General features: G+C 39.3%; 2 protein-coding genes across 4 annotated transcripts in view; one reads left to right on the top strand and one right to left on the bottom strand.

The window, feature by feature from the left end:
• Positions 1–3,810, top strand: part of DNAH17 (dynein axonemal heavy chain 17) — a 111,822-nt gene extending 108,012 nt beyond the window's left edge. The window contains exons 79-80 of the mRNA XM_060759821.2: positions 1,792–2,017; positions 3,496–3,810. Coding sequence (XP_060615804.2) covers positions 1,792–2,017; positions 3,496–3,743 — 474 coding nt within the window. The 3' untranslated portion in view covers positions 3,744–3,810. The remainder of the gene's footprint in view (positions 1–1,791; positions 2,018–3,495) is intronic.
• PGS1 (phosphatidylglycerophosphate synthase 1) overlaps positions 3,450–27,211 on the bottom strand; it is a 39,840-nt gene continuing 16,078 nt past the window's right edge. For 2 of the 3 annotated variants that reach the window (XM_060764368.2, XM_067463843.1), the window contains exons 3-10: positions 26,826–26,903; positions 25,320–25,419; positions 22,124–22,313; positions 18,875–19,053; positions 15,020–15,553; positions 8,853–9,001; positions 5,755–5,896; positions 3,500–3,588 (exon numbers count right to left, since the gene is read on the bottom strand). In XM_060764368.2, coding sequence (XP_060620351.2) covers positions 5,777–5,896; positions 8,853–9,001; positions 15,020–15,553; positions 18,875–19,053; positions 22,124–22,313; positions 25,320–25,419; positions 26,826–26,903 — 1,350 coding nt within the window. In that variant the 3' untranslated portion in view covers positions 3,500–3,588; positions 5,755–5,776. Of the gene's footprint in view, positions 3,678–5,754; positions 5,897–8,852; positions 9,002–15,019; positions 15,554–18,874; positions 19,054–22,123; positions 22,314–25,319; positions 25,420–26,825; positions 26,904–27,211 lie in introns of all 3 variants that reach the window. The other variant, XM_060764369.2, reaches the window with a different exon arrangement.

Below are 27,211 nucleotides of genomic sequence, written 5' to 3'. Positions count from 1 at the left end.
GACTGTGTTCAAGCTATCAGGCTCCTGACTACTTCGCTCCCTGTTCTCTTTCAGAATTTGTTACACTTTCTCCCAGTTCAGCATCCCATTTAGCTCCTTGTTTTCCTTCAATCAAATCACTAAAAATGTGATTTGATTTCCTTCAATCAAATCACATTGGCATCTTGTCCCCTGTGACATCAGCGCCCCTCCCCTAGCAATAGTGTAATATTATGTAGTACTAGTGTTATGAATGATGTAATAGTACTATGCTAGTTATGTATTATGTAGTATGTTGTATGTTGTATGTACTTATGACTTGTAAGCCACTCTGGGTCCCCTTCGGGGTGAGAAGGGCGGCATATAAATGTCGTAAATAAATAAATAAATAAAAATGTACAAATAAAAGCAAGTGCCCATAATGATGCACAAGTTATTTCAACAGCAGAATGAATACATTTCAGAGTTTTAGACCTAGTATGCTATAAAGAAAAGAAACAGGAATGTATTTAAAATCCCCCTAAACCCCCAGATCTCCCTCTATAAATAGGAGGAATGGTGCTGATTCTCTTTTCTGCAGGTGTCTAAAATGTGAGCTCAGTGATCAGGATACAGGCAGAATACTTCAGATGGGGTAAAATTAACAGCACCCTGAAATTCCACATGCAGTCCAAACCACAGGTTTCATGATTCAACCCACACTTGGGGCTTAATGCATTATTTATGAGGATCAATTCACAATCCCTTTTGTACTTTGCTGGGAGATGTTAAAAGCAGGGAACGTTGTGATATTTCTCTCTCTCTTGTGTATTCTGGCATCTCTTTAATACCAAATTATCGTTCAAATCTCCAGAAGTATTTATTCCATTACACTCACTGCCTGCTTCAGCTAGCTCAGGGGTAGGAATTATGCAGTCTGGAACCCCACCTCCTTTGCTAGGAAAAAAAATGGTCCCAGCTACAGAACTGCTAAGGGAGCAGGGTGGTGGTTCTCCACCCTGCTCTAGGCCTTCCAAAATTGAAACCACCATGCTACTGCTTCCTGTTTTGAAAGAGCAGGTACAGCCCACAGGACCTGGGAAATGGAGTGAATGGGCCCTCCACAGCTGCTCACCTTAGACCCAAGTATTAGAATTCACACAGTTTAATAAAGATATTTCTTGGCATTTGGGCTCATTTTTCTCATAACTTCTTACTCATACTGTTTAACCACACTTTTGCTTCACACTGTTTGTTAATAGAGTCCCCTATGTGTGAGTCACAGAGACCACTAAGGAAGACAGGTTGCTTACCTGTAACTAGAGTTCTTCGAGTAGTCATCTGTAAACTCTTACAACCCCATCTGTCTTTTTTCTCGTCATATCTTGCCCTTCTTTAAAGTCCTAACTGCTGCTTCAGCATCTATAGAATGGAAGGTTTAGGCCAGGCATGGGCAAACTTCAGCCCTCCAGGTGTTTTGGACTTCAACTCCCACAATTCCTAACAGCCCTTTAGGAGTTATGGGAGTTGAAGTTCAAACACCTGGAGGGCCAAAGGTTGCCCATGCCTGTTTTAGGCGGTAAGCATGGTGCTGTGGTACATGGGGAGTGGGTAGGCTACTATCAAAATGTTTGTGTAAGAGCATGCATTGTACAGGCGTATGTAAATCCGTTTGTTCACAGATGAGAACTCAAAGAATTACAATTAAAGGTAAGCAATCTGTCCTTATAGGCCTCCTTAGGAATATAAAAGAATAACTCAAATGGTGCAGCCTAAAATTTGATTTTCTAAGCATGGTTACCTATAGAGTCCCAATACTGTTTTCATTTCCAGGAGCTGGAGGCCTGGACAACAGATTTTGCCCTCCCCACAACTGTATGGCTTGCAGGCTTCTTTAACCCTCAGTCTTTCCTCACTGCCATTATGCAATCCATGGCTAGAAAAAATGAGTGGCCTCTTGACAGGATGTGCCTCTCAGTGGAAGTTACCAAGAAAACCCGGGAAGATATGACAGCTCCACCTCGGGAGGGATCCTATGTACATGGCCTCTTCATGGAAGGTAAAGACTCTCCTGCTATTATGACTAGCCATCGTATGACTGAATGGGATGCAGTCGATGGGGTAGTTTCATGCAGCCCATCCTATAACTTCAGAAGCCCTCTGCAAGAAATCAGTTGATTTTTTACTAAAGAGTGACGAACACTAGTTTCACACAAACACCAATAAGCAGGGAGGAAGAAAGGGGAAAATGCTGCTCTGCTAGCTTCTACCCAACCTATTATTGACACATGGCTCTCTCCATACTCTGTACAATGGTTGAAATCCTATTTGATACTGATGGAGCACAACATCCACCAGTGGATTTACACTGGAGGTCAGGGAGAAAGGAGAATATTTCCCCCTCCACTATGTGATGACAGCCAATTTGTGGTTATTTGGGATGAGGAGGGCAGAGCTGCATCTAGGTGGCATTTGGCAGCCAAAGGGATAGGGGAATACCACCTTGGCAACATCAGAGGGAAACTGTTCTGACTGTTATGCTAAGTCACAAAGAGGATTTGGAAGCAGGAATCTAGACCAAATCTACTTTGTTGTCTTCTATTTATAATGAAACCAAGCCTCTCCCACCCATGTCTATATTTCATTCCTGTATTGTTTCATTGATAGTAGGGATGAAGTGTGGATGGGGAGGGGTTTACTTTCTAGTCTTTTATAAGTTCAATGTTTCTGTTGTTTTAAATACCACCACCACCCCAAAAAACCCACTAGAAGTATATAGTATATCTGATGTCCCTCATGAAGCCTAAAATTACTGTTTTCTATTTCTAAAGGCAAGCATTTTTACCAGAATTAGCAGTCTATTTGGCTAAGGGCTTGTAAAAAATGCTTTTGATCAAAATGTGAGAAAAACTATTTTCAAAGTACTTCCAGTCTCAAATCTACAGTAATATTTTTTATCAGACATATGACCACAATAAAGAGTTTGGTAGCTGTTTTTTTTTTTTATTCCATGTCAACAGGGGGCAGCACATGCCCATTTTATTCCATCCAGACTGAGAGGAACATTTAAGACCAAGTTAACTGTTATTAACTGTTAACTGCTCTTATTAAAATTTCTAGTTTCAAGGCAAGGAATGTAGTGTCTAGGCTAAAACTTTTCTTTTTAAAGTTATTTTAAATTGGTTTGGAAAAAATAAGTGCAAATGGGCATAATTCTTGTCTACAAATCTAAATGAGAAAGCTAATAAGAGAGTATGCAACTTTTTGTAACAAAATAACTCTGTTTACAGGCTCAGGGCAGCATAAAATCCAGTGGGTTTTTTTAAAAACAATTCTATTCACAGCACTATAAATACTTATAGAAGTATTGGGATGGCACAAAAGGCACATCCAAGCCAAGGCATTGAGCCTTTAGCCATGCTGCTAATAACAGATGACTAGTAGTCATGCTGGGCTCCCTTTACTTGGATCGGCAGCCGACGAAGCATGTGCTCAGGTGAAGCAACTGGTCTTGAGTTCTTCCTTGTCTTGCCGCAGGTGCTCGCTGGGATGTTCAAACCGGCGTCATCAGCGATGCACGCCTGAAGGAGCTGACACCCTCCATGCCTGTCATCTTCATCAAAGCCATCCCTGTAGATCGCATGGACACCAAGAACATGTATGAGTGTCCCGTGTACAAAACACGCATGCGAGGTCCCACTTATGTGTGGACCTTCAACCTGAAGACAAAAGAGAAGCCTGCTAAGTGGATCCTTGCTGGAGTTGCTTTGCTCTTACAGGTTTAAAGCTTGAGCTGTCAAAGCCATGCCCTCATATCACCACTGCATCCCCCCTTTCCAGAAACAGAGAGAAAGACAGTTGTTTGGAAACTGACAATAAAAAGCATCTTTTTTTGGAAGTGTATCTGATGTGAAGTCATTATTTAAGTGAACAAAAGTAGAACTGTTGTACTCAGTTATAGCAATTCTCTAACATTAAGAAGGTGGTCCATTCAACACTGGCTCAGAGCCAGCATGTAGAAAAGAACAGAAAAGTCTGTGTACATTGTATTGTCGAAGGCTTTCATGGCCGGAATCACTGGGTTGTTGTAGGTTTTTTCGGGCTATATGGCCATGGTCTAGAGTCATTCTCTCCTGACGTTTCACCTGCATCTATGGCAAGCACCTCTTGAGAATGCCTGAAAAAACCTACAACAACTCTATGTATATTTTTTGCAAGAATCTCTAGATTCCTTTCCCATTCGAAACTCATAGCATTCGTTGCTTGTATGAGTACATCCGTCATGGATGAAGACTTCCCTGCACAATGAGAGATGAATTCATGAGTTGTGTTTCCCAGTAACATGGCCAAGAGGTTGTGAGCACAATGTTCTGGACTCACAGCCATGCCATGGGTGTATTACCTCATCCAAGCACAGCACTGCATAGTTCACATCACAATGACATGCACTCATGTTGCACAATGGCAAATTGCCCCCCCTCCCCCCATTCAAATTGTGCTAGGAAACATATTTTCTTAGCACCTACAAAACCTGGTCAATGTAAACGAGTCTTACACTGTACTATAAAAGTGCAACTGTGCTTTTGTCACTTGTCACGAGTAGCATTTTAGCCACCGTATGCATTTCCTTTGGAAGCCACAGCAGAGCAGCTACCTCTTCTAATAACCAAGATTGAAAAGACCAAGAAAAAATGTACAGGGCTTGTGATTGCTCCTGGCTTCCACTCCCTGCTAGAAAAAACAGACCAAGATTGAGTAAGGACATTAAGTGCCCTGTTTTGTGAAACCTAACCTAGATTGCCTCAATATAGAATTTTAACTTTAGTATCAAGTTCTCAATGCTGTTAAATTACTCTGGGAAGAAAATAGGAAGTATATCCATCACCTACCACCCTGAAACAGATTATGGAAATCCTATCTTCTTATTGGATATTATGTTCAAGGTACTTGTTATTAATTTGACACAGGAAACTGAATGGTTGCAGCACTAAGATGACCATTGCCATGGGAGTTTCCAGAGCAACTGGCACAGTTGGGAGAAAGGGTGAGCCATGAGTCTAAGTTTAGTCCTATGAACTCTAAGCTTTAGTCCTATGAACTTAAAAAAGAAAATGTTTCTGCCTTTGGGGTTCTTGACCACCACAGATTCTGCAACTGCCATTGGCAGGAAACCAGAATCTACCTTTCTTCATATGACACAAGGGTGTTACCATTTTGCCTAATATGGGGAGGAGGTCTGGTGGACATTCGAATTCTTTGGGGCAATCGCTCCTTTGCTGTTTCAGCTTTATTTACTTAGATTCTTTCTGGGCTTGGCACAAATGCCAGAGTCGAATACACATTCATTGTGCATCATTTATTAATGGTGATAAGTATTTAAACTGTTTTCTTCTCATAGCAATATAGGCAAAATAACATTTTAAGAAAAACGCCACCATTTAACTAAGGAGAGGATGTAAATACATTGAATTGGTTCTGGATTTCCCCCACAAAATACCTTTCTGCTTTTGCTGAAAGACACAGCAGTTTAAAGAGATTATCAAAATGTATGGGAATTATGTATATGTCTTCAAATTTATTGAAAGTGACTGAAAGTTCTTGAGGGTCAAAGTAGTTTCTGAAATATTCAAAGTTGCACATATATATAATGTTGAAACTTTTCCTAGAAAACACTAGCAGACTAATAGAATAAGATCTCACAACCATTAGTAATGATAATCTGATACAAGTCCTTGGCACCAGGCTTTATTCTTTGCAGCAAAACTAAGGACATTAACAGCAACATAAGAAACTTACCCAAGGACCAGCCGCTCTCTTCTCAAAAGAAGTTCTTAATCAGAGGTGTCACCAACTTCACCCACAGCTTGATATAGCGATTGGGCTGTTCAAAGGTTGAGGCAGAGACCATTCCAGAATGTAGGTAGAGTTGCATCTGTTCCTAAAAAAGTGAAAAAGAGAAAATGTAAAATATTTTTTTTACTTTTTTAATTAACAATTTACAACTACAAGGTAAATTTGAACACTAGTTCTCATCATGACCAATAAAAGGTGCCTCACCTCCTATCTGTCATCTACTATAACAACACAAGATTCAGCAACTCTTAACTAAAAGACTCTACCTTTGAGTTGCCCTTAACTATTTTGAATTACTATGCAAGATGCAATAAGGGTCAAGGTATTGTGTATTCCGAAAAGTGAGCCCACATCTGAATCTCTGAATCACAAGCCATGTTTCACGAACTCTTACTAAAAGATTTTAACTTTGTGTTGTCCTTAACCTTTTTGAATCACCATGCAAGGTGTGACTCAGATTGGTATATTGTATATTCTGCAAATGAGCCCACATCTGAATCTCAGGTCAGTCTACCAAAGCTTTTCAAAATCTGGCATCAAAAGCCTGCTGAGCCAAACCCAAGTAATTGCACACACAGAACCCAACCCACACATGTATACAAACACAACAAAGAGGAAAGCATTGCAAGATCTGGCCCTGCAGTAATTCTTTTTCCCGTAACACAGCCAAACCCTGAGCTATAATTGTCCAAATAGGAAGCCTGACTTTAATCTCTGGAGACCGGACTGTTCATTTCTCTTTAGAAAAAAAAAACTCCTAGGCTGCATTTTAAAATGAATGTGCCGTCAAGGTTTCAATGCAGTTCCCAGAAATACTAAGCTCCTTCAAAGTACAAACAAGACAGCTGGAGGGGGAAAGTGAGCATCTCTGTTACAATGGTTACACCACAATATTTGAAAGCAATGCTTACATCACAAGGATGTCTTTATTTCTGAATTAACAAGACAGATTACTGTACACACAGTTCTCTGATTCAATTATGGGACCTCTGCCCAACTTCATCTTGGCTCGCTACACCATGCCTAGCTCCACTCAGCCCCCCATTTCCAGCCCTGGCAGTATGATAGCCACCCCTGTTATAATCTCTCCCAGACCAGATTTAGACCAGGACAGGATAAACTGTATATAGCACAGACAAAATGAGAAGGGGGCTGCTTTTTTAAGAGCAGTGATCTGCTATCATGTATCACTAGGCTGTCACCTAAATTCTTACTGCACTTCCAACAGTTCAAATGTATCTGACTTTGAAAATTCCATTAGGTTGTAATACAATTTTGAATAATAATAATAATAATAATAATAATAATAATCTTTATTTGTATCCCACCACTATCTCCCCGGAGGGACTCGGGTAGCTCACAGAATGCACTCAGTAGTGCCACACAATACACATACAACAAAATATAAAAGGTTACATTTTAGCAACAATATTAACCCCATTACACATAAAATAACAATATAACCCCTATCCATTAAAAATAATAAAATATCCGACAAGCTATAAAATAGCAGCTATGAGCAATATTCATCCTTGTAAAGTGCAACAGTGACCACTCACTAAGTTTATAAATATAGTGATTCAAAGACACTTCATTTATGTTTTTCAGCCTTCCATAAACCAGCATGGATGAATGTGAATTCTAGAGAACCTGAGAGAGAAAATGGGAGCCACAGTAAAATTTCCATTCAGAAGATAGGAACAGAATTTAAAAGGCCTTGTGATGAAATTAATAAAAGGGAATTCAATAGAGACAAATGTAAAATTCTGTATTTAGACTACAAAAACCAAATGCATAGGTATAGGATGAGGGATTCTTGCCTCTGCAGTCCTACATGTGAAAAGGACTTTGGAATTATTGTTGGTGGTAAGCTGAGCATGAACCAACAGTGTGATGCTGCAATAAAGAAGGCAAATGCTACCTAAACCTGCATGAATAGAAGCAGGGCTTCCAAGTCAGGGGAAGTAATATATTCTGTGCTGGTTAGCCCTCATCTGGAATACTATGGTTCAGTCTCCTTCTCTAGACCTCTTCAGAAAAAGAGTGACCAGCTACCTGTTGAGGGTGCTGTCGCTGGATATCCTGCATTGAGCAGGAGGTTGGATCTGATGGCCCTTTCCAACTCCATGAGTCTACGAATATTCTATCTTGAATGTTCTGACAAAATGCATAGAATATGAAGGTAGGAGAATGTTTACTGATAGCCACAGAATAATAACTGTCTGGGACGCTTAACCACAATCAACGCCCTGTATTTAGCAGCCTGCATTGATGCATGAACTTTTCAGCCTGATTGCAGCAAGATTCAAACAATGTCCGTGCCATTTTTTATTTACCACTCCTAACTAGAAGTGTAAAGTGGCATTTGAGACTCAGGATACTTTAATACATTAAAAATGTAAAGCAAACAAATGGACAAAAACTAACAAACCAATCCGAAACCGAGTTTTAGTCTACAGGAGCATTAACATAAAAAAAAATAATGCTACAATCTTAGAGCCCTCATCATTTTTATTAACCTCAAAAAACAATAATCTAAATTAAAGCCCACAAGAAGAACGCATTAAAAGGAAACACTAACATTTATTTACTGAAAGGATGAGATTTGTGGGAAGGAAGGAAACCAGGAAGCACAAGAAATCGTTATCTCTTCTTACAAAACTAACTGGCTGTGGGTTATTTAAACATGGGGAGGAACAGAGTATGAGGAAGAATGGCAGCTGGGAACAGTGGACTGCTATACTCCTGATTTGCTCATTTCAGATGGTGACAATAATAAAATCAGAGGAAGAAAGCATGCAACTGTGTTATTGGTGACTTTATTTCATCCTTCAGGACCAGCCTGTTCTTGTTATGCCAGAAAATTTCTGGCTTACAACAACTATCTGACTATATCATCAGCATTGTGACCACAAACGAGAGGTCATGCAACCTCCTCCATTCAGTTTTTAATTGCTGCAATCTTAGAGCAAGGTTTTCCTCCAAATTCCCTCATTTCCATCCTTTCACACAGAACTCTGATCAACCCATGAGTTGCACACCTGATGGAACTGCTGCTGCAGAGCTTTGTTTTCTGTCACTATTGCAACTTGTGCTTCCAGGTCCCGATGAACTGACCTGTACCCAAAATTAGGAGACCCAATCAAAGTCAAGCAGGGCAGACTGCTCCCTGTTAGGTACAGCCAGAGACCTGCAGAGAAACAGAGGGAGAAAGGAAGCGTTTCAGACATAGGAAGTTACCATGGTAGCTATTATGTGTTTCAAACAATAGTTTGTTCTTGAAAGGAAAAGCAACAAAGCATTTTGTTAGATTTACCAGAAGTGCAAACAGGTCAGATCTCTCACTAAGCAACCAGGAAGCAGGGAAGCTTCCTTGGAGATAATATCGCTCACTAGGCACTGTGCAAAACTCCCAAGGGAGAAGGAGTCTTACCTTATAAAACCTTTGTAAAATGGGGCAAATCAGGTCATGTTCAAGGCTCTCTATGACAACACACATTCCCTATTCCACATGGTAATTCTAATAACAGCCTCAGCAGCAAAGAGAACTAATCCTTGGGGTCTGTATTTATTCACAGATGCAAGCTACACCAACATTTTTTATTTTACTTCTTTCTGCTTTGTTTTTGCACCTCAATATTCTTCAGAAGCTTCTTTCTCCTAAATGAAAAAGCTGAAATGTGCACAGGAGCACAACTGACCAAGTAAAGCATATGTCAAATCTAGGATCTATGCACAGAATACCAATACATTTTCTACATTTCTAAGTGCTGACTATTATTTGTAGTCCTATGTGTTTAGAAGCTGTATTTTTAAACGTTCTAACTGAAATTACTGATTTCACTACTGTTTCTTGAACACAACCAACTATCTTGAACATTAATCTAGAAAGTAGAAAGAAGAGAAGATATAGTATAGGGATCGGTTTGTCCCTAAAATTGAAGGCTTTCCAGTCGAAAACAATTAGCATCTTCTCTAGCAGTAGTCTTAAAAGATATAAAGGCCATTTTGGAGCAGTTAAGATACAGCTTTTAAAAGCACGTGGTGCTTTTCTTTTCTTTTTTTACCTTTTTTTCATTTTTAAATAGAAGTATAATAGAAGTACTTTGGCCACATCATGAGGAGACAGGAAAGCCTAGAGAAGACAATTATGCTGGGGAAAGTGGAAGGCAAAAGGAAGAGGGGCCGACCAAGGGCAAGATGGATGGATGGCATCCTTGAAGTGACTGGACTGACCTTGAGGGAGCTGGGGGTGGTAACGGCCGACAGGGAGCTCTGGCGTGGGATGGTCCATGAGGTCGCGAAGAGTCGGAGACGACTGAACGAATGAACAACAAACATAATCACATTTATAGATCTGTGCATTCTTTCCTATATTCTCATTTGAATTCATGAGCTGCCTTGAGTTCTAGTTATGGTGGGAAAAGTGGAAATTAATGCAAATAAACAAATTAGCCTATTGACTTGAAACTAATGCTCACCTTTTTTTGGCTAAATTACCTTAGGGTGCAGAATAGATTCACATAATACAGTAATCTTGGAGCTGAACCAAAGCAAAAGGAGCCCCTGGAGGTACTCTATCCTTAATTTAGTGGCCATGGCTCAATGCTATGCAGCCCTGGGATTGTAGTTTAGTGAGGCATCAGCTTCTTTGGCAGAGAAAGGTCCAAGAACTTGTAAAACTACAGCCCCCAGGATTCCATAGTAATGAGCCAAGGCAGTTAAGTGGATTCATTTCACAGCATAGATGCATCCTAATGTTTTCTTTTTAATTGATGGAAGCTTTAGTGTTTTTAAAGAAGGAATTATAAGCAGGCAGCAACTGTAATGTACATATTTTGGCCAAATTACAAAGAGTGCACTTTTTGCCACTGTGCATTACTTTTGGCAGCAAATACTTTTTTTTTGGTTTCAGAGTTTTGAAAACTGAGGTGCACATTAGATTTGATGCTGCATTCGCCTTGAATAAATACAGTAAATCAAGTAATAAGATTGAGGATAGCATGTCCCTTTCCTGGTTATGAAATGGTATTACTGCTGTGCTATAATATTACATTCTGTGCCTGAGATGAGAGATGTAACAGTCTATCACATTATTTTCCACTTTCTTTTTCCATCATCTTTACCATGAAAAATCAGAAAGGAATACAGGCAGTCCGCAAATTAAAATATTTAACTTACAAATGACTAATAGTTAAGAACAGGGATGAGACAACAGGAAGGGAGAGAACTCTACCCCTCGGACAGGAAATTCATTCCTGAAAATTATCATGGGGAAAAGGGGGCTCCACTGAAGCTTTATCACCAATCCTTGTTTCCACAGAAAGCCGATTTTTTCCAAAAGCCAATTATCACAGGGACAGAAAGTGAGGAGAAATCTTCTGAACAGAGGCACAACAAACACCACAGGGATGTTAACCCTTCCCTATGCTATCCAAAGTGCTCATATATGGAGTTACACTTTAAAAAATGTTCCTGTTCCAACTTATATACAAATTCAACTTAAGAACAATCCTATAGAACCTATCTTGTTGGTAACTTGGGGATACCCTGTGGTTCAAAAACATTGATATGGCAAAGTTCCATAATGCATTTTCCCTTTTCCTCATAGATCTTCCTAAATGTTTGGATCTTGCAATACATTAGGAATTGGCGACATAAAGTCTCACTATACTGTTCAGTTATACATGAACCATGCTGCTAAATAAAGCTCCTTCTGTCCTTTAGCAATCTTGTGCATATGAATTAATCTTGTTTCATAATCTATTGTGCCCATGTTTGAACTTGTACAACAGGGGCTGTTCTGCAGCCTCTGTTAACACAAAAAGAAGTCCTTTCATACTCACTAATTTAATATATATAATTGCCTTTCTATATACAAATAGGAATCTTGACAGCTCAGCAGAGTCAGCCTTGGTAAGTACTTGGATGACAGACCAGTGATAACTACCAGGCACCGTAGGCCATATTTAAGAGAAAAGAACTGGGAACCCTACTTTTGGAAAACCCCTACGACATTCATGAGGTTGCCATAAGTCAAGAGTTGACTTGAATGCACACGAATACACAGAATAATCAACACACGTAAAATAGAGCCTGGTCTACCAAGCTACTAACCTGTTCTTGTAACTCACCATCCCACAACTTTTTCCTAACCATAGATTTAAAAACAAATGGCCAGTGTCCAACAATTTGAGCTGTGGTTCATCACACAAAGACAAGCAGAACAAAATGCCTTCAGACATGCTGAAAGTTGACTTAGCAAATCACTACATTACTCCATCTCCTACACACTCTTATTGTGGTGTTAGCTTTGTGACTATACTAGGCTGAATTTGCTGAGATGAAATATAAACATGTCTCAACCCTCATTCCTTTCAGATGAAATACAAGAATGTCTCAGTCTTCATTCAGTTGCAGGGAAGAAGCTTTATCTGGGTCCCAAATGATACCAGGCACCCAATTGCTTAACATCCTCCAAAAATACACTTTGTTCTCCACACAGTGTACCTCTGATTTCACTATGAAGGGTTTTTGGGTTTTTTGTTTGTTTGTTTTTTGCTGTTCCTATCCTCATCCTCACTCTTTCAGCTCTCCGGTTTTTAGGCAAGAATAATTAACATCCCACAGTCCTAAGGCAGGAGAAAAGGGTGCTCCTGAACTTTAAATCAACTTGTAAATTTACAAGGACACCATATCTTCAGAGTCTGAAAACACTCTGAAGGATGCATATGGCAAGGGAGGCAATGCATGGACAACACCCAGTTCCCTAATGATTCTGGAATAACATTCTAGAGCATATTTCAAGAAAGAGGTAAACTATGGGATGACCAACTTTTTTGTTGTAGTTAGAACAAGATCCAAAAGCCCACCTCTAAAATGGGGACCAGACACTCAAATGACATGAGATGCATACTAGGACAAAAACATCCCTCTTAACTACTTCACATATATACTGATAAGATCCAAGCTTGCGCTGACAAATCAATATAAGGCTCTTGGGTTTGCAGAAGATAGCTCAGCAAAAAAAAAAAATACCTCTGTGAAGCTGCTATTTTAAAAACTTTACACTTGGGGAATAATTTTAAAAGGCGTCAACAATAGAATTGTTGACATACTGCCCAAAAGCTATGGTGTCATCAATCTAGGAAACCTATACATAGTCCTAATCCTAGCACCTACAAGAATGAGAAAAACCTAAAAAAAAGAACTAGGAATGGTGCGAAATGAAATGGGCAATTAAGGGCTACACAAAATCGCCTTATGTGAAATAAACCAGAATACAGGTAGTCCTCAAGTTAAGAAAAAAATTCTGAAGGATTGTTTTTATGTTGAATTTGTATCCAAGTAAGAACAAGTACATTTTTAAGTGTAACTCCAGCCACACACGCGCGCGCACACACGCGCGCTCACACACACATATATATATGAATGAAGGAATGATTTGGCTAGCATATGGAAGAGTTAGCACCCATGTGGTGTTTGTTTTCCTGTCTATGCCCCTGTTCAGAAGATTTCTCCTCACTTTCTGTCCCTTGATAATTGGATTCTGAAATATTTGTAACTTGGGGACTGCCTGTAGTTGGAGCTGTTTCTCAAAGAAAAAAAAGGTAACATGGTTGCACTCTATAGAAAAAGTGGATGGAATGACTTTTTTTGCATACTAGAACCTGAAGTCTTTCATTAAAGCTCAATGGAAGGAGATTCAGAACTGATGGAATAAATGTCTTAATAACTTTAACATTCATGGTTACAAGTCATGTTGATTCCAAGAGACTTCTCATTTTGCTACTACATTAACAAAGCTCTGGATAAGACAGGTCTGCAGTGTGAATTTAGCATGGCTCCTTGTGTGTGTTTTTATCTAGAAACCCCCAACTCAACAATCTGGCAAAAACAAATATGTGGTATGGGAAACAACATGATTCCTCAGGGCCATTTTGTATTGTTACCCACTGTTACTTCTTGATTTACAACAGGCTTCTTAGTTTTGCAAGATCAGGCAGACTCTGCAACACAACACAAGCACTGTTGGCTGAACTCTTTTCAAATGCCCTGTTTGTTCCATAACTTCCTTCCTGGTTGGAGAAAACTGAACCAGCCTTGGAAGGTAGTGACACTAGAAAGCCTATTATAACCAGGATTTCAACAGGCGAATCTCCTGCTACTAAAGAAGAGATGCTGATCTGGCGCACAATTGAAAAAAAAACCTGCTGGAAGAAGAGATCCTAAGACAAACATAAATAGCACTCTTTGTTATCTGCACAACCCCTTGCCAATTCTCATCATTGTGGTTACACACCAGTGTATAGAAACATGTGTTTTCTTAAGAGAATAGGGCTTAGTCAGCAGCACTCCCTACAACCCCCATCCCTTGCAAGCCTCTTCCCAGAAGCTCTAAGGAAAGGGGCAGGGAGGATAGCAACATTCCCATAATCATTAGCAACTGCAAGCCTCAGACAAACAAAAGGAGGGATCCCTGGAGAAGTGGAGTCCACAAGGACACAACCTTTGGGAAAGTGTGCACAGCTTGCTGTAATCCAATATATACAGTAAGTGACAGTTGGATTTCTCCACACAAAGGAATGCAGAAATGCCTAATTTTACTGTCTATTTACTATCACCTTGGAAGTCCTTTACAAAGTTTCATAGAATACACCATTACCCAGCTGCTACAGAGTATCGAAGTTGAAACTGCAAGGGTTATATTTACAACAGGGTTACTTAATTTCAGTTGCCTTTAGTGAAAGAATAGTAAAGATTCAGAATCTCCACCCAAAGGACAACCTTTCGCAACCTGACACTTTCTAGATGTGTTGGGCTATAGTTCCCTCCAGGCTCAAGCAGGACTACTAATCTTGCTCATTGGGAAATGGGACCTAGATCCTAACACATGCCAGTGTAAGGGACTGATATGGAGTATCTCTAGAATTAGATTTCTAGGAAATAGTCCACATTCTAGCCTTGCTAGAACTACCTATACTGAAACCCCCTGAGATGGAAAAGGAAAGGCTGAGGGTTTTTGTGTACAGGATAGGAGAAAATGCTAATCAAGTGACAGGACTTCTGTCAGGTACTGCAGGGAGATACCAATGAAATCCAATTTTCAGTTTCAATGTAAGTATTCTGTTATTGGAATAAGCAAGCTCTTGGAAGTCTAAGTTTTTATATTTTGTTATTATTTGCACTTTTCTTGGCAATATCTCACCTTTGGCATGGAATGTCCACCCATTCCTAGAATATTCCTGCAACTGGACCCTCTCTTGCTGACCCAGAGAGCACACCTCACTGAAAAATTGTCGTTCAATGTAAACATAGGCAGCAGGGATAGCACCGGCCACACCCTTGGCCCCGAAGAACCCATTGACCTCTGGTGAAGCTAGAAGGATCTGATACTTTGCCCTGGTGCCTAGAATCAGGTCCATATATGCTTGTGTGAGGTTGAAGTAACCAGTGGTAAGGTAAACATTGGCACCCCGCTCTGCTTCCATCAGGAGAGTCTCTGTGACAATCTCATCTATCTGAATTCCAAAAGGTTTCATTTGTATTAATGGATAAATCCATGTGTCTGGTTCAGGCTGCCCATCACCCATTGCTTTTCTATCAGTGTTCAATGAGATTTCTCCTTCTGCACCATTTCTGTGGAAGGTCCGAGTGTGCAATTGCTCCTGTCTGGTCCTTGCAGAATTGATTACTTCCATCACTCTCCTATTTGCAGCCGCACAATAGGCCGTTCTGTCTCCTAAGGAAAGGAATGCATAGCAATTAAGAAAAACTCTATACAACATTACAACATTTAAAGAAACTGAATTAATAGCAATGTGATCCCTTACAAGAAAAAAAAATCATAGATGCTAGACAAGGACATGAAGAAAATTACATAGAGCTCAAAATAAGACTGTGGTAAAACAGATTCTGGATGTTGTAAGCTATTTCAAAAAGGAACCACTGAAGGACTGGAGTATCCCTTTCTTATTGCTCAAGATGATTTACCATTTATCTGAAATTTTCTACCTTTACGCTCAAACATAACAAGGCACATTATATAGTCTTAGCTTGAATTTCACTGCAGAGCAGGAAAGACCCTCTCAACTCAAACTTGGGTTCTGCCTATTAATCCAAGAATATTCCCATCAAAAGGGTTGCTTTTTTCCTGTTACCCCTTCAGCTTCACACTGGTCAGGTTGAACACCAATTTCCTTTTGGGAGAAGATTGAGACAAAGGTGGTGTTGAGTAGCTATGCCTTTCCCCTATCCTGTTAGCATTTCACCACCCTCTCCATGCAGGGGTCCTACCGTTTTCTTTTTCTTCCTTTTTCTACGGATCTAACCAAATAACCCCTTTTTATTGTTTTTACTCTCTCTGGCCAGCCTGAGTTCATTTTGTGCCTTAGCCTTACCAACCTTTTCCATAAATGTTGGTTTTTTGTTTGAATTCCTCTTTGGTGATTCCTTACGCCCCTTCCATTTCTTATGCATTTCTCTTTTAAACCTTAGCTCAATTAAAAGTTGTTTTGACATCGATTTTGGTTGTTTTACACTTCTATTTTTTCTCCTTGCTGGCACTGTTTGCAATTGTGCCTTCAGTATCTCACTTTTAAGAAACTCCCATCCACCATTCACTCCCTTCTCTTTTAGTATTCCTGTCCATGGAATGACACTGAATATTTCCTGAAATTTCCTGGAGTCAGCTCTCTTAAAGTCTAGAATGCATGTTTGACTTCTCTTAATCTCACCCTTCCTTTGTATCACAAACTCCAGGAGCCCACGGTCACTCCCACCTATGGATCCCACCACTTCCACTCTATTAGTCAGATCCTCACTCCTGGTTAGGATCAGATCCAGAATAGCTAATTCCCCTTGTTACCTCTTCTACCTTCTGGCCAATAAAATTGCCTGCAAGGCAAGTGAGGAATCTTTTGGACTTTGTACTCTTGGCAAAGTTTGTTTTCCAACAAATATCAGAGCTGTTGAAATCCTCCATTACTACTATATCTCTTTTTTCTGCTAGTTTGGTCATCTGGTAAAGGAAGGTTTCATCCAGTTCTTCCATCTAGGCTTGGAGGTCTATAGGAAATACATCTTCTTTAGTCCTTCGTCCCACCAGGTTTCAGTCATGCCTATTTCAGCATAACTGCTTTGTCATGCTAAGAGTTCCAGCTCATCCTGTTTATTTCCCATGCTCTGGGTATTAGCATACAGACCGTGGGACATTTCCCCTAGCTGTTTGTTTGATATTAACTGTTCATTGCTTGGTTCTTGTTGTGCTTGTACAACCCTATCTTTAGCCTTTTGCTTGGTCACTCCCAGCCTTGAAAAACTACTGTTCCCAAGGATAATGTCACCCTCCCCCATACAACCAAGTTTAAAGTCCACCTGATCAGGACTGCCAGTCTCTGAGCAAAAACATTCCTTCCTACTTCTGAGAGGAGCAGTCCATCCCATGCCAGTAGGGCATCTTCCTGGAAAAGCAGACCATGGTCCAGGAAGCCATATTGTTTTTCCTGACACCATCTGTGGAGCCACTTATTCACCTCTACTATTTTTCTCGCTCTTCCTGGACCCCGTCGTACAGCTGGGAGGAGAGATTAAAAGACTACCTGTACATTAAGATCTTTTAGCTTTCTTCTGAGAGCTTCAACATTCTTTCTGATCTTTTGAAGACTATGCCTTGCAGTATCGTTGGTTCCTACATAAACCAACATGAAGGAGGGAAGGTCAGTGAGCTTGATGAGTCTTCTCAGCCGCTGAGTTATGTGGTGGATTTTTGCCCCAGGAAGGAAGCATATTTCTTGAGGCATCCTATCAGATTTGCAAATTACTGCTTCTGTCCCTCTCAGGGGGGTGTCACCTACGACACACACCCATTTCCTTTGAGGCTTGACCAGGTCCCTTTTCATGTAAGGTGTTTAAATACATAAGCGGTTCCAACTAGAAAAGCTGGATTCAATATTGAGGACATGCTAAAGCAATCAGAACTAATTCAATGCAAGGTAGAGGCAGCATACATTTACCCAGCAGTCTCTGCTGCATGTAAAAAACAAAAATGAAGAGCCCTATGGTTGAAAAAAACAAGCACAGAAATCAACTTAAATGAAGGTAGAGCAAAATATTTAATTGCAAATAAAAAGGGAGCTTGTAAGCGAAAATCTAATGGCATGAGGTTTTCCAGGCAGGCTAATTCTGAAAGCCAACACTAGGGAGCCCTTCCCTCCCATATTTTGAAGAAACTCACCTGAGCAAAGAAACATCTGCTGCTGGGAAGACAGCTGAATTCTCGGTGGTACTTGGAAAATATCTCTCAAGGGAAGGTGACAACCTAGTATCTTACATCTTATATTAGAAGTTCACTTCCTTCAGGCTATAGCAGAAGAACAGTGTTCCCCTGCCAAATGTGGCATGCAAAAAATAATATCTTGCTAAAAGTACATGTTACTAGCCAGGACATGTGTACTCATACACAAACGCTTTAGGAAATTCTATGTTGGGGCAATTTCCCATTTAAAATTTCCCTCTTAACCATATTGTATGATTTTCCAGGAAACATCTGAATAAAACATTGCAAACACTATTTATCCAGCAATCAGCATATTTCACGCAAGCTTATATTCCACAGAACACACCCAGACAATTAGAAAAAAGGCTCTTTTGGGCTTCCAAGATTTCCCACACTACAATGCCATCAGTTGGTAAATTCTTTCCATCATTGTTAATCTCATCATCAAGAAGATATATCTATTCCCTATTGTGTTTGAAACCTTGACAGCCATACCTGGCAAGGAAGCAATTCTAATTTCCAGGATCTAATCTTTTTTTCCTTTCTGATTCAAGAATCACTACTACTCCAAAGGCACACAGCTCCAGATACCAAGCTAAAATCAACCTTGAGGCTTCTTTGTGCACAGAGATGGCATTCCCTTTTCCTTTGGAAAATACCAGAGAGAAACTTGCTTGCATCTTAAAGCTTAGTGGTACATATTAAGACACTGTCTTGGGCTGAAGAATGCCTGGGCTCACCTGGACGTTGTGTGCTGAAAGAGCATGTGACTAATGCTGTTCCTACCTTGGTAAGGATGCACCATCCCATCCACCACTTTGACTGTGTCGTCTTGCTGTAACTGCAAAGACACATCTCCAACAGCATCTACTAGCTCACTAAAGAAATCTGCAATTTCAGGGGAATCTTGAAGGAACACGTATCGGTCTTGACGATTGGTGAAGTAGGAGTCACTCAAGTTGGCCCTGGAATGGGAAAATAGGGAGAAAGCCATCAGCTAGCTGTAAGATAGAAACAGTATGCCTTCATTTCGACATTCATTGTGATACCGATTATAGAACAAAATACATTAAAATGTATAAAGCAGTCTAAAATATATATAGGCAGAGATTGCCTCTTTAGTCCATCTGCTCCATCCCACTGAGCTAACACATGAGGAAACTTATGGGGCACTTCCTCAGAAACAGCAACAGCAGTAGCACTGCAATAATGGTAAAACAACACTACTACATATACTATAGTCCCCACTGTGGCACTATTTTGGTGCCACTACCAAGATGGTGGAATTACATGTGCTATGCTGAAGGTAACAGTGCTGCTGGTAGCGTATCCCAAGTCAGGCAGGCTGTTACTGAGGAGCCAGACTAAGGTACCAGGCAGTACATGCTTGTACTGATCAGGAGGCAATGGCAACCCATTCCTGAATCCTTTTGTCTTGAAACCCCTATGATAAAACAATCAAAACTGAAGCAAAAAATTGAACATATAATCACAGTTAGCGAGTGAAAGTGGATGGGAATGGGACATTTTGAGTCAGATAATTACACAGTGTTTTACTCAAGACATAAAAATCTAAGAAGAAATTGGGTGGCATTAAAAATGAGGAGAGATGTAGCAAAAGCAGTCAAGGGATGTAATGCAAAGTCTAAACATATAAATGCATCTATAACCAAAATCCAATCTTATTCTATAGTTCTAGAGACAGAAGAAGATCTATTCTCTGTGCAAAAACTGGACAAAATAACATAACCATGAACTGCTAATATAAAAAATAGAGTAGAAATAAGAATACCGAATCAATGTGCCAAAATACAACCTGAAGAATATTCCCGCAGAATTTAAAAATAATGTAAAAATAGATTTTCACCCCTAAGCTGAACTGATCAGAAACCAGAAAAAAAATTGGACTGAAGCCACAGCACCGTGAGGTAAGAATGGGAAAAAAGGCAATATCTAAAATTGAAAAGATATACCCAATTAGAAAACATAGGAAACCCATCAAGCAGTTAATGACAGATGAGGAGTAAAAGACCACAAATAATCCTGCTCAACAACTTGTACACAGGGTAGTGATGCTCTACGACCAGGAACACATTGCATGATCAAGAAAAAAACGGAAACAAAATATTGAAGAATTATATTAAAGAGATGAAAGGATGACAAATGTACTCAAGTAACAACCATTAGAAGAGGAACCTACAATTTTAGAATCTGAAGTGCAATCAAAGCATTTGGAAGAAATAAATCTCAGCCATAAATGCCCTACCAATGGAGTTGTTTCAGAGAACAAAGACAGAGTCCACTCAAACACTAACAACAACTTGTCAACAAATATGGAAACAAAAAATGGTCCACAGATTGGAAAACACCAATATTCCAGTCCCCAAGAAAGGGAATACCAGAATATGCAGTAATCATCAGGCCATTGCATTAATCTTCGTGAAAGGAAGCACAAAATTCTATAACAAAGACTTAAATGCCAGATGTCCAAGTTGAGTTCAAATGAGGATGAGGCCTAAGAGATCATATTGCAAATACATGTTAGATAATAGAACACACCAAATAATTTCAAAATAAATCAGTTTGTGCTTTATAGATAAGAGCAAAGCCTTTTGATTAGATAGATCATGACAAGCTACACTTCTGTTAAAGAAATTGATATGTCAACAGCATTTAAATATCTTAATGCATAACATCAAGAAACAAGTTCACCTTCAGAGAAGAATATGGAGAGTCATTTCCAATCGGCAAGTAGATCAGGCAAAGTTGCATTTTTTTCACCCTACTTATCTTATAACATGACTCACTAGAAAAGACAATGACGTTTGGCAAGATAGAAGGGAGTAGAAAAGAGGAAGACCCCATTATCGGTGGATAAACTCAATCAAGGAAGCCATGGCCCTGCGTATGCAATACCCAAAGATGCCTGTTGATGATAGGATGGCTTGAAGGTCATTTATTCAAAGAGTTGCCATAAGTCAAAATTGAATTCATGCCAGTTAATAACAACAAAGCTGACCAATGCAAGAGAGAATGCTTTGGCTACACTACCTTCAGCATTGCTCTGCTTTCCCCTTTAGGAAAAACTGAAAATGAGAGCTTACTCTAGCAGTGGAGGTTCTCTCCTCAAGATTCAGAACAGAAAGGAAAGCCTTGCTACTTCATCACACTAGAGAATAAATCCACTTTAAATCTGGTTTCTGTCTGCTGCAGAATTTATTTATTTATTTATTTACTTACTTACTGTATTTATATACCGCCTTTCTCAGCCAATTGGCGACTCAAGGCGGTTTCCAACAAATCGGTATGCATAATGCATAAATAGATAAAAAACATTAAACAGTATAAGACATCACCAAAGCAATAAAAGCAACATCAGCAGCGTCTCATTATTCTCAAGCATTGTCCAATTCCATTGTCAGGTCATTCGATTTATTCTGGAGTTTGTAGTTTAGTGAGGCTGTTAAAGGCTCCTCACTAAACTACAAACCCCACAATTCTGAAGGAGGCAGCTACTTGATTTAAAATGGATTCATTCTCTAGTGTGATGAGGTAGCAAGTGAACTGCCTCCATGGACAGACAAGGCTCTCTCTTCAATGCACCTGCAAAGGGAATGCCTTCATCCAGAATGACACTCCAGAATTAAGCTGTTCCCTACCCTGCTGTTCTCTACCCTTCATTTCCCCAAATGTCACAGAGATGCATTCCAAGTATGTCCTGTAAAATCTGGCCAAGGAAGGTAGATATGAAGGCTCCATTATAGGCGTAAAAATTCAATGAAAGAAGCCACCGCCCTGAGTTTGAAAGACATGAACAAGGGTTGTTGATGACAGGGTGACTTGGGATGTCTCTTATTCACAGGGATGTCTCTTATTCAAATTGAAGTCAACTTGATTCCAGTTAATAACAGCACAATCATTACGGACTGCCATATGCTCTTATCTCCTTCCTTATTCATTAGAGTTCACTCAATTCCTCATATGAGCCTCCCCCACTGAATGTTAGCCATTTTTTCCTTGTAACAAGGGACTCACCCACTCAAGATCACATTATCATCAAAGAGATAAACCTTGATATGCTGCAACCCGATGGTCTCATTGAAACGCTCAGGGATTAGGAGTCTAAGAAGACCACGTAGGTTAGGAGTGTGAAAGAGAGAGACACGGACCTGCTCAGGAAATCTCTTCAGGAGTGGAAGGAGCATAGTCCGAGAGTTCTCCTGGCCTGGAAGACAGATCAAAATGGATTTGCCACAGCCTCTAATAATACAACCATTTCTGCCACAATTTATTTATTGGAATTGAAACAGCATACTTCTTTAAGTCAGTTTTATAACACTTAATTGTTACAACCTCAAAACGATCAGTGGATGGTTACTGCTTATCAAATTGACACGCCTACATCTTCCTCCTATTGAAAAGGCTAAGCAGTAAGAACATCTGCACCTCCAATCCAGTTACCACATATAGCAAGATAAAACCAAAGCACAGCTTGGAAAGTTACTTTTCAAAAGTAACTAAGAATATTCACCTCAGAAGTTAGTTACTGACATAGTTGAAATTTTTAAAAGTAACATTTTATTTGCACATTTTTCAAAGTAACTATATTTTCCACATTTTAATTACTTTAGGTAAGAAACTGTGTATGCCACTTGTGGTATGAAGCATACCTAAGCCTACAAAAACAACATAAAAATTAAACTTAAACAGGAATGATGTTTTAAAAATTATCTATAGCATTAATAAAAGAATGTCTTAACATTATGCCCTGACCAAATCCCCTCTAATAATACAACCATTTCTGCCACAATTTATTTACCAATTTATTTACCAGCAATACCTAAGAATAATGTACAGAAATACCATTTTAACTTATAAAAACTACACTTAAAAGTACAGTAGTCCTCAAGTTAGAAACATGATAGATACTGCAAGTCTGTTTTTAAGCTCAATTTGTATGTAAATCAGAATAGGTGCATTATAAGTGTAACTCCAGACATATATGTTTTGCTATCTGTACCCCTGTTCAGAAGCTTTCACTTCACTTTCTGTCCCTGTGACAACTGGATTTTGAAAAATGTGGCTTGTTGTAGAACCAAGGATTGGTGATAAGGCTTCAATGGCACCTTTCCCTATGAGAACTCTTTCAGGAGTGCATTTCCCTTCCTGGGGATAGATTTCGCTCACTTCCTGTTGTCTCACCCCCGTTCTCAACTATGAGTCATTTGTAAGTTGGATGTTTGCAACTCAGGGACTGTCCGTATTATATTGTATTTAAATGCATCCCTCAGAAGGGACAATTCTTCAAACGCTGGTTGTGGAGTAAAAATGACAGAAATGAAACAAATCTTACAGGAGTACTTCGTAATCTTGTACATTTTAATTTCACAGAGACAGCATACTGACAAAACATCACAAGAACAATGTTTTATATGTCCCTAATGATTCTCAAAAAGAATTCTATGAAGTAGCACAGTACCAAATAAATAAAAACATAAATAAATAAATAAAATCTAACGATTGTGTGAAGAAGTGGTTTGAGTGCTGAGCTAACACTTCAGGAAACCAGGGTTCAAATCCCTGCTGGGTCATGGAAACCCATTGAGTCATTTTGAGGAAGTCGCTCTCTCTCAGTCTCAGGAGCCCCCGGTGGTGCAATGGATTAAACCCTTGTGCTAGCAGGACTGCTGACCAATAGGTCAGCGTTCAAATCCAAAGAAGGTATGTTGAACTCCCTCTGTCAGCTGCATCTCCCATGCAGGACCATGTGAGAAGACCTCCCACAAGGATGGTAAAACACCAAACATCTGCGTGTCCCCTGGGCAACATGCTTGCAGACAGCCAATTCTCTCACACCAGAAGTGACTTACAGTTTCTCAAGTCGCTCCTGACATGAAAAAAAAGTATCAGGGAAGGCAATGGAACATGTCCTCTGAAGAAATTTGGCCACGGAAACCCTAGGATAGGATTGCCAGAACTTGATGTTTAGAGGCATGTAACATCAACTTCACAAAAAAATACCACATTCCTATCTACTAAGAACAATAAAAAGCACTAAGATATTCACGACTAAGCATGGGAAGAAAAATATGAGAACACTGCTAATACAAACTTTTGCAAGTACTAATATGAATGGATGGGGGATATAAATGGAAAAAATTTAACAGGATCTACTAGGACAGTGGTTGGCTTGTTTCAACGGTAGCATTGCATAAGTATGATGTACTTTATTTAACTCTATTTATGAATGATGTTATATTATCATGTTTTGTATAATCCTTTATGTATTTTATGTTGTTACTGTTCATTTATTTAATTTTTAATTGTTTATGTGTCTATTATCATGTATTTTGTTAGTTTTATACTATTGTGAGCCGCTCCGAGTCCCTTCAGGGAGAGGGAGTGGGATACAAATAAAGATTATTATTATTATTATTATTATTATTATTATTATCATCATCATCATTATGAAGAAAATGAGAAATAACACTGTAGGTTTGACAATTCACAAAGGCACATAAAAGCACTCAATTGTGGTTACATTCTTCCAGCTTGGAAGAAAATGAATTGGATGGCTCAATTCGTGAGTACAAAGCAGGATGCAAAGGTGTGGATACACACATTAAGAGGTGCATAATCCCATTCCAGCAACACTACGCAGAGAAGAGAAAAGCAGCAGTGAGCATAGTACCAGCCAGTACTTAAACACTGTAGTATTCTCCTCCACTACTTAGTGAAAACATTTTAGAGTTCTAGTTATTCCTCTCCAAATTTCAGTTTAACAGTTACATATTTGTTAAGAAACTCGATGCTTCTAAGTAATTAATTTTCTTTTTTTTTACTCCAAAGAAGGAAGGAAAAACTAAAATTTTAAGACTCAGTTCTAGCTGAGGCATCATCTACACTATATGATCAGTGTAGACTCATATAATGCAGCTCAATGCAGATAAACTACATTATATGAGATTTCATTGAATATATAATGCTGTATTATATTGCAGTGTAGATGGGACCTGAGACAGATGTTACTATCAGGAATCTTGTCTACCCCCAATTTTACATATGAAAGGTTGTGCCTATAATTGTGATTACCATTTGCTATTTTAGAAAGTCCAAGCTTTTTAATTTGAAGACCATGTAAATACAATACTTCTGAGCAGAGACTTATGAAACTCAATTAAGAACACGAAGAAGAAAAAAACCCATCATAACCAGTTGCACAAAAACATACCCCGGGATCCCCTTGTGAAGTCCAGCAAAATGGACACTGTAAGACTGGAAGTCCCACATTCCTGCAAGGACTTCTCCAAAGCCATTTCAATGCAATCCACCTGAAGGAAAAGGAAACAGCCATGAATGCACAAGACAGACCTTGTTCCAAAAATGCAATGCGCTAAGGCATAAGGCATGTAAACATCAAAATCATAAAGTTCACATCAATTTTCTGAGTATATTCAACTCCTTCATAATCTTTCTAATATAACACCATCATTAGGCATTTATCCACTCATTCTCACCCAAAAGAGGGGAGGAATTAGTAGATTCCACTCAAGTTGGACATAACAAACATATTTACCCTCTTTATGATGTAGCCATAAGGATACAGAGAAAATAGTTTAGATCATTTAATATGCTTATAAAACTGATGCCTTCACTGGGTGTCACACCATCATTCCTCATTAGTTGGAGGCGAGATTATGAAAATATTTACACATTATAGAAGAAAACAAATGTTTTAGCAAAGAAAGATAATGAAGATAAAATAATGTGTTGATAGACTCCTTCGAATAACGGGTGCATACTACATATAATACAAACTGACATACCATATATACTCGAGTAATTAATATAAGCCAACCCAAATAATTTTACCATAAAAAACTGGGCAAACGTGTTGACTCGAGGATGAGATGTGCAGCACCACTGGTAAATTTCAAAATAAAAATAGATATCAATAAAAATACATTAATTGAGGCATCAGTTGGTTAAATATTTTTTAATATTTACATAAAACTGTATGATAAGACTGTCCAACTCTGATTAAACCATTACTCTAACCTTCTTCAATGTAAATGTGCTTATGTATTCTTCCAATAATTACAATAGTTTATTTAACTATACATTTTGGGGAAAATGCTGTGTGCATATTAATAAGGAAAAGTGAGAAAAAACTGGCAACGAGAGAGGAGGAGAGGAAGGTGCATGCTACACTGAGAGAGGAGGAGAGGAAGGTGTGCACTGCGCAAGAGAGGAGAAGAGGAAGGAGAGCTGGATTGCTGTGCGGAGAGGTGAGGGTCCTGGTAGGAAAGCATGGGGTTGAAAGAAGCCCTTCTTTCAGCACTACGCCTTCCCGCCAGGACCTTCACCCGAGGATAAGACGAGGAGAGATTTTTCAGCCTTAAAAAAAGGCTGAAAAACTAGATTTATACTCGAGTATATACAGTATCTTTAGCGCATACTGGCTGCTACTGGAGATAAAAGCAGGGAACAGCAAAGTTAGGCATGAAAAGCCTAATGTTAACTTTACAGTGCTATAATGAGAATGTGAAATGCTAGCTTTGTAGCGCTACAATGCATTGCTAATGCTACCATCAAAACCTCTTAATACAAAGATAAGCAGAATAGAGAAAGTCACCCCTGTGAAAAAAGAGACAAAGGACTATCTTCAAAAAAAGTCTACATTTAGGGGATCTCTTTACCTCGTCTCAACAACCTACAGCCCCTTCCTTGCACTTACTAGTTCCTGTTCCAGAGGCCCTGTTCCAAGGTACAGCGAAGCCAGAACTACTCGCTTCTTGGCCATCTTAATTTGTCTCTGAAAAACACAATGAGAGGGAGAGAGAAATTTAGATTCCTTGACTATCAAATGAAATACCCAAAGAATACCCAGTCAATATTTAATTTATACGTGAAAAGTGATACGAATCAAGCATATCCAAGAGAAAAATCTATTACTAGTAATTCCTGCCCAAAATTAAGTTGAGGGCAGACACTGTTATTCACCTGTAAAAGGCAGGCATGTTGCAAATGCATAACCCCTTCTGTGGAAGAGCAGGTACAAAAAAGACAGACCCTACTATAACAATTTTCTCAATTGTCCCAGTGCTCTGATACTAAATCACA

This window comes from Anolis sagrei, chromosome 2 (genome assembly GCF_037176765.1).
Source record: "Anolis sagrei isolate rAnoSag1 chromosome 2, rAnoSag1.mat, whole genome shotgun sequence".
Lineage (NCBI taxonomy): Eukaryota > Metazoa > Chordata > Lepidosauria > Squamata > Dactyloidae > Anolis > Anolis sagrei.
This window is presented reverse-complemented; position numbering and strand designations above follow the sequence as displayed.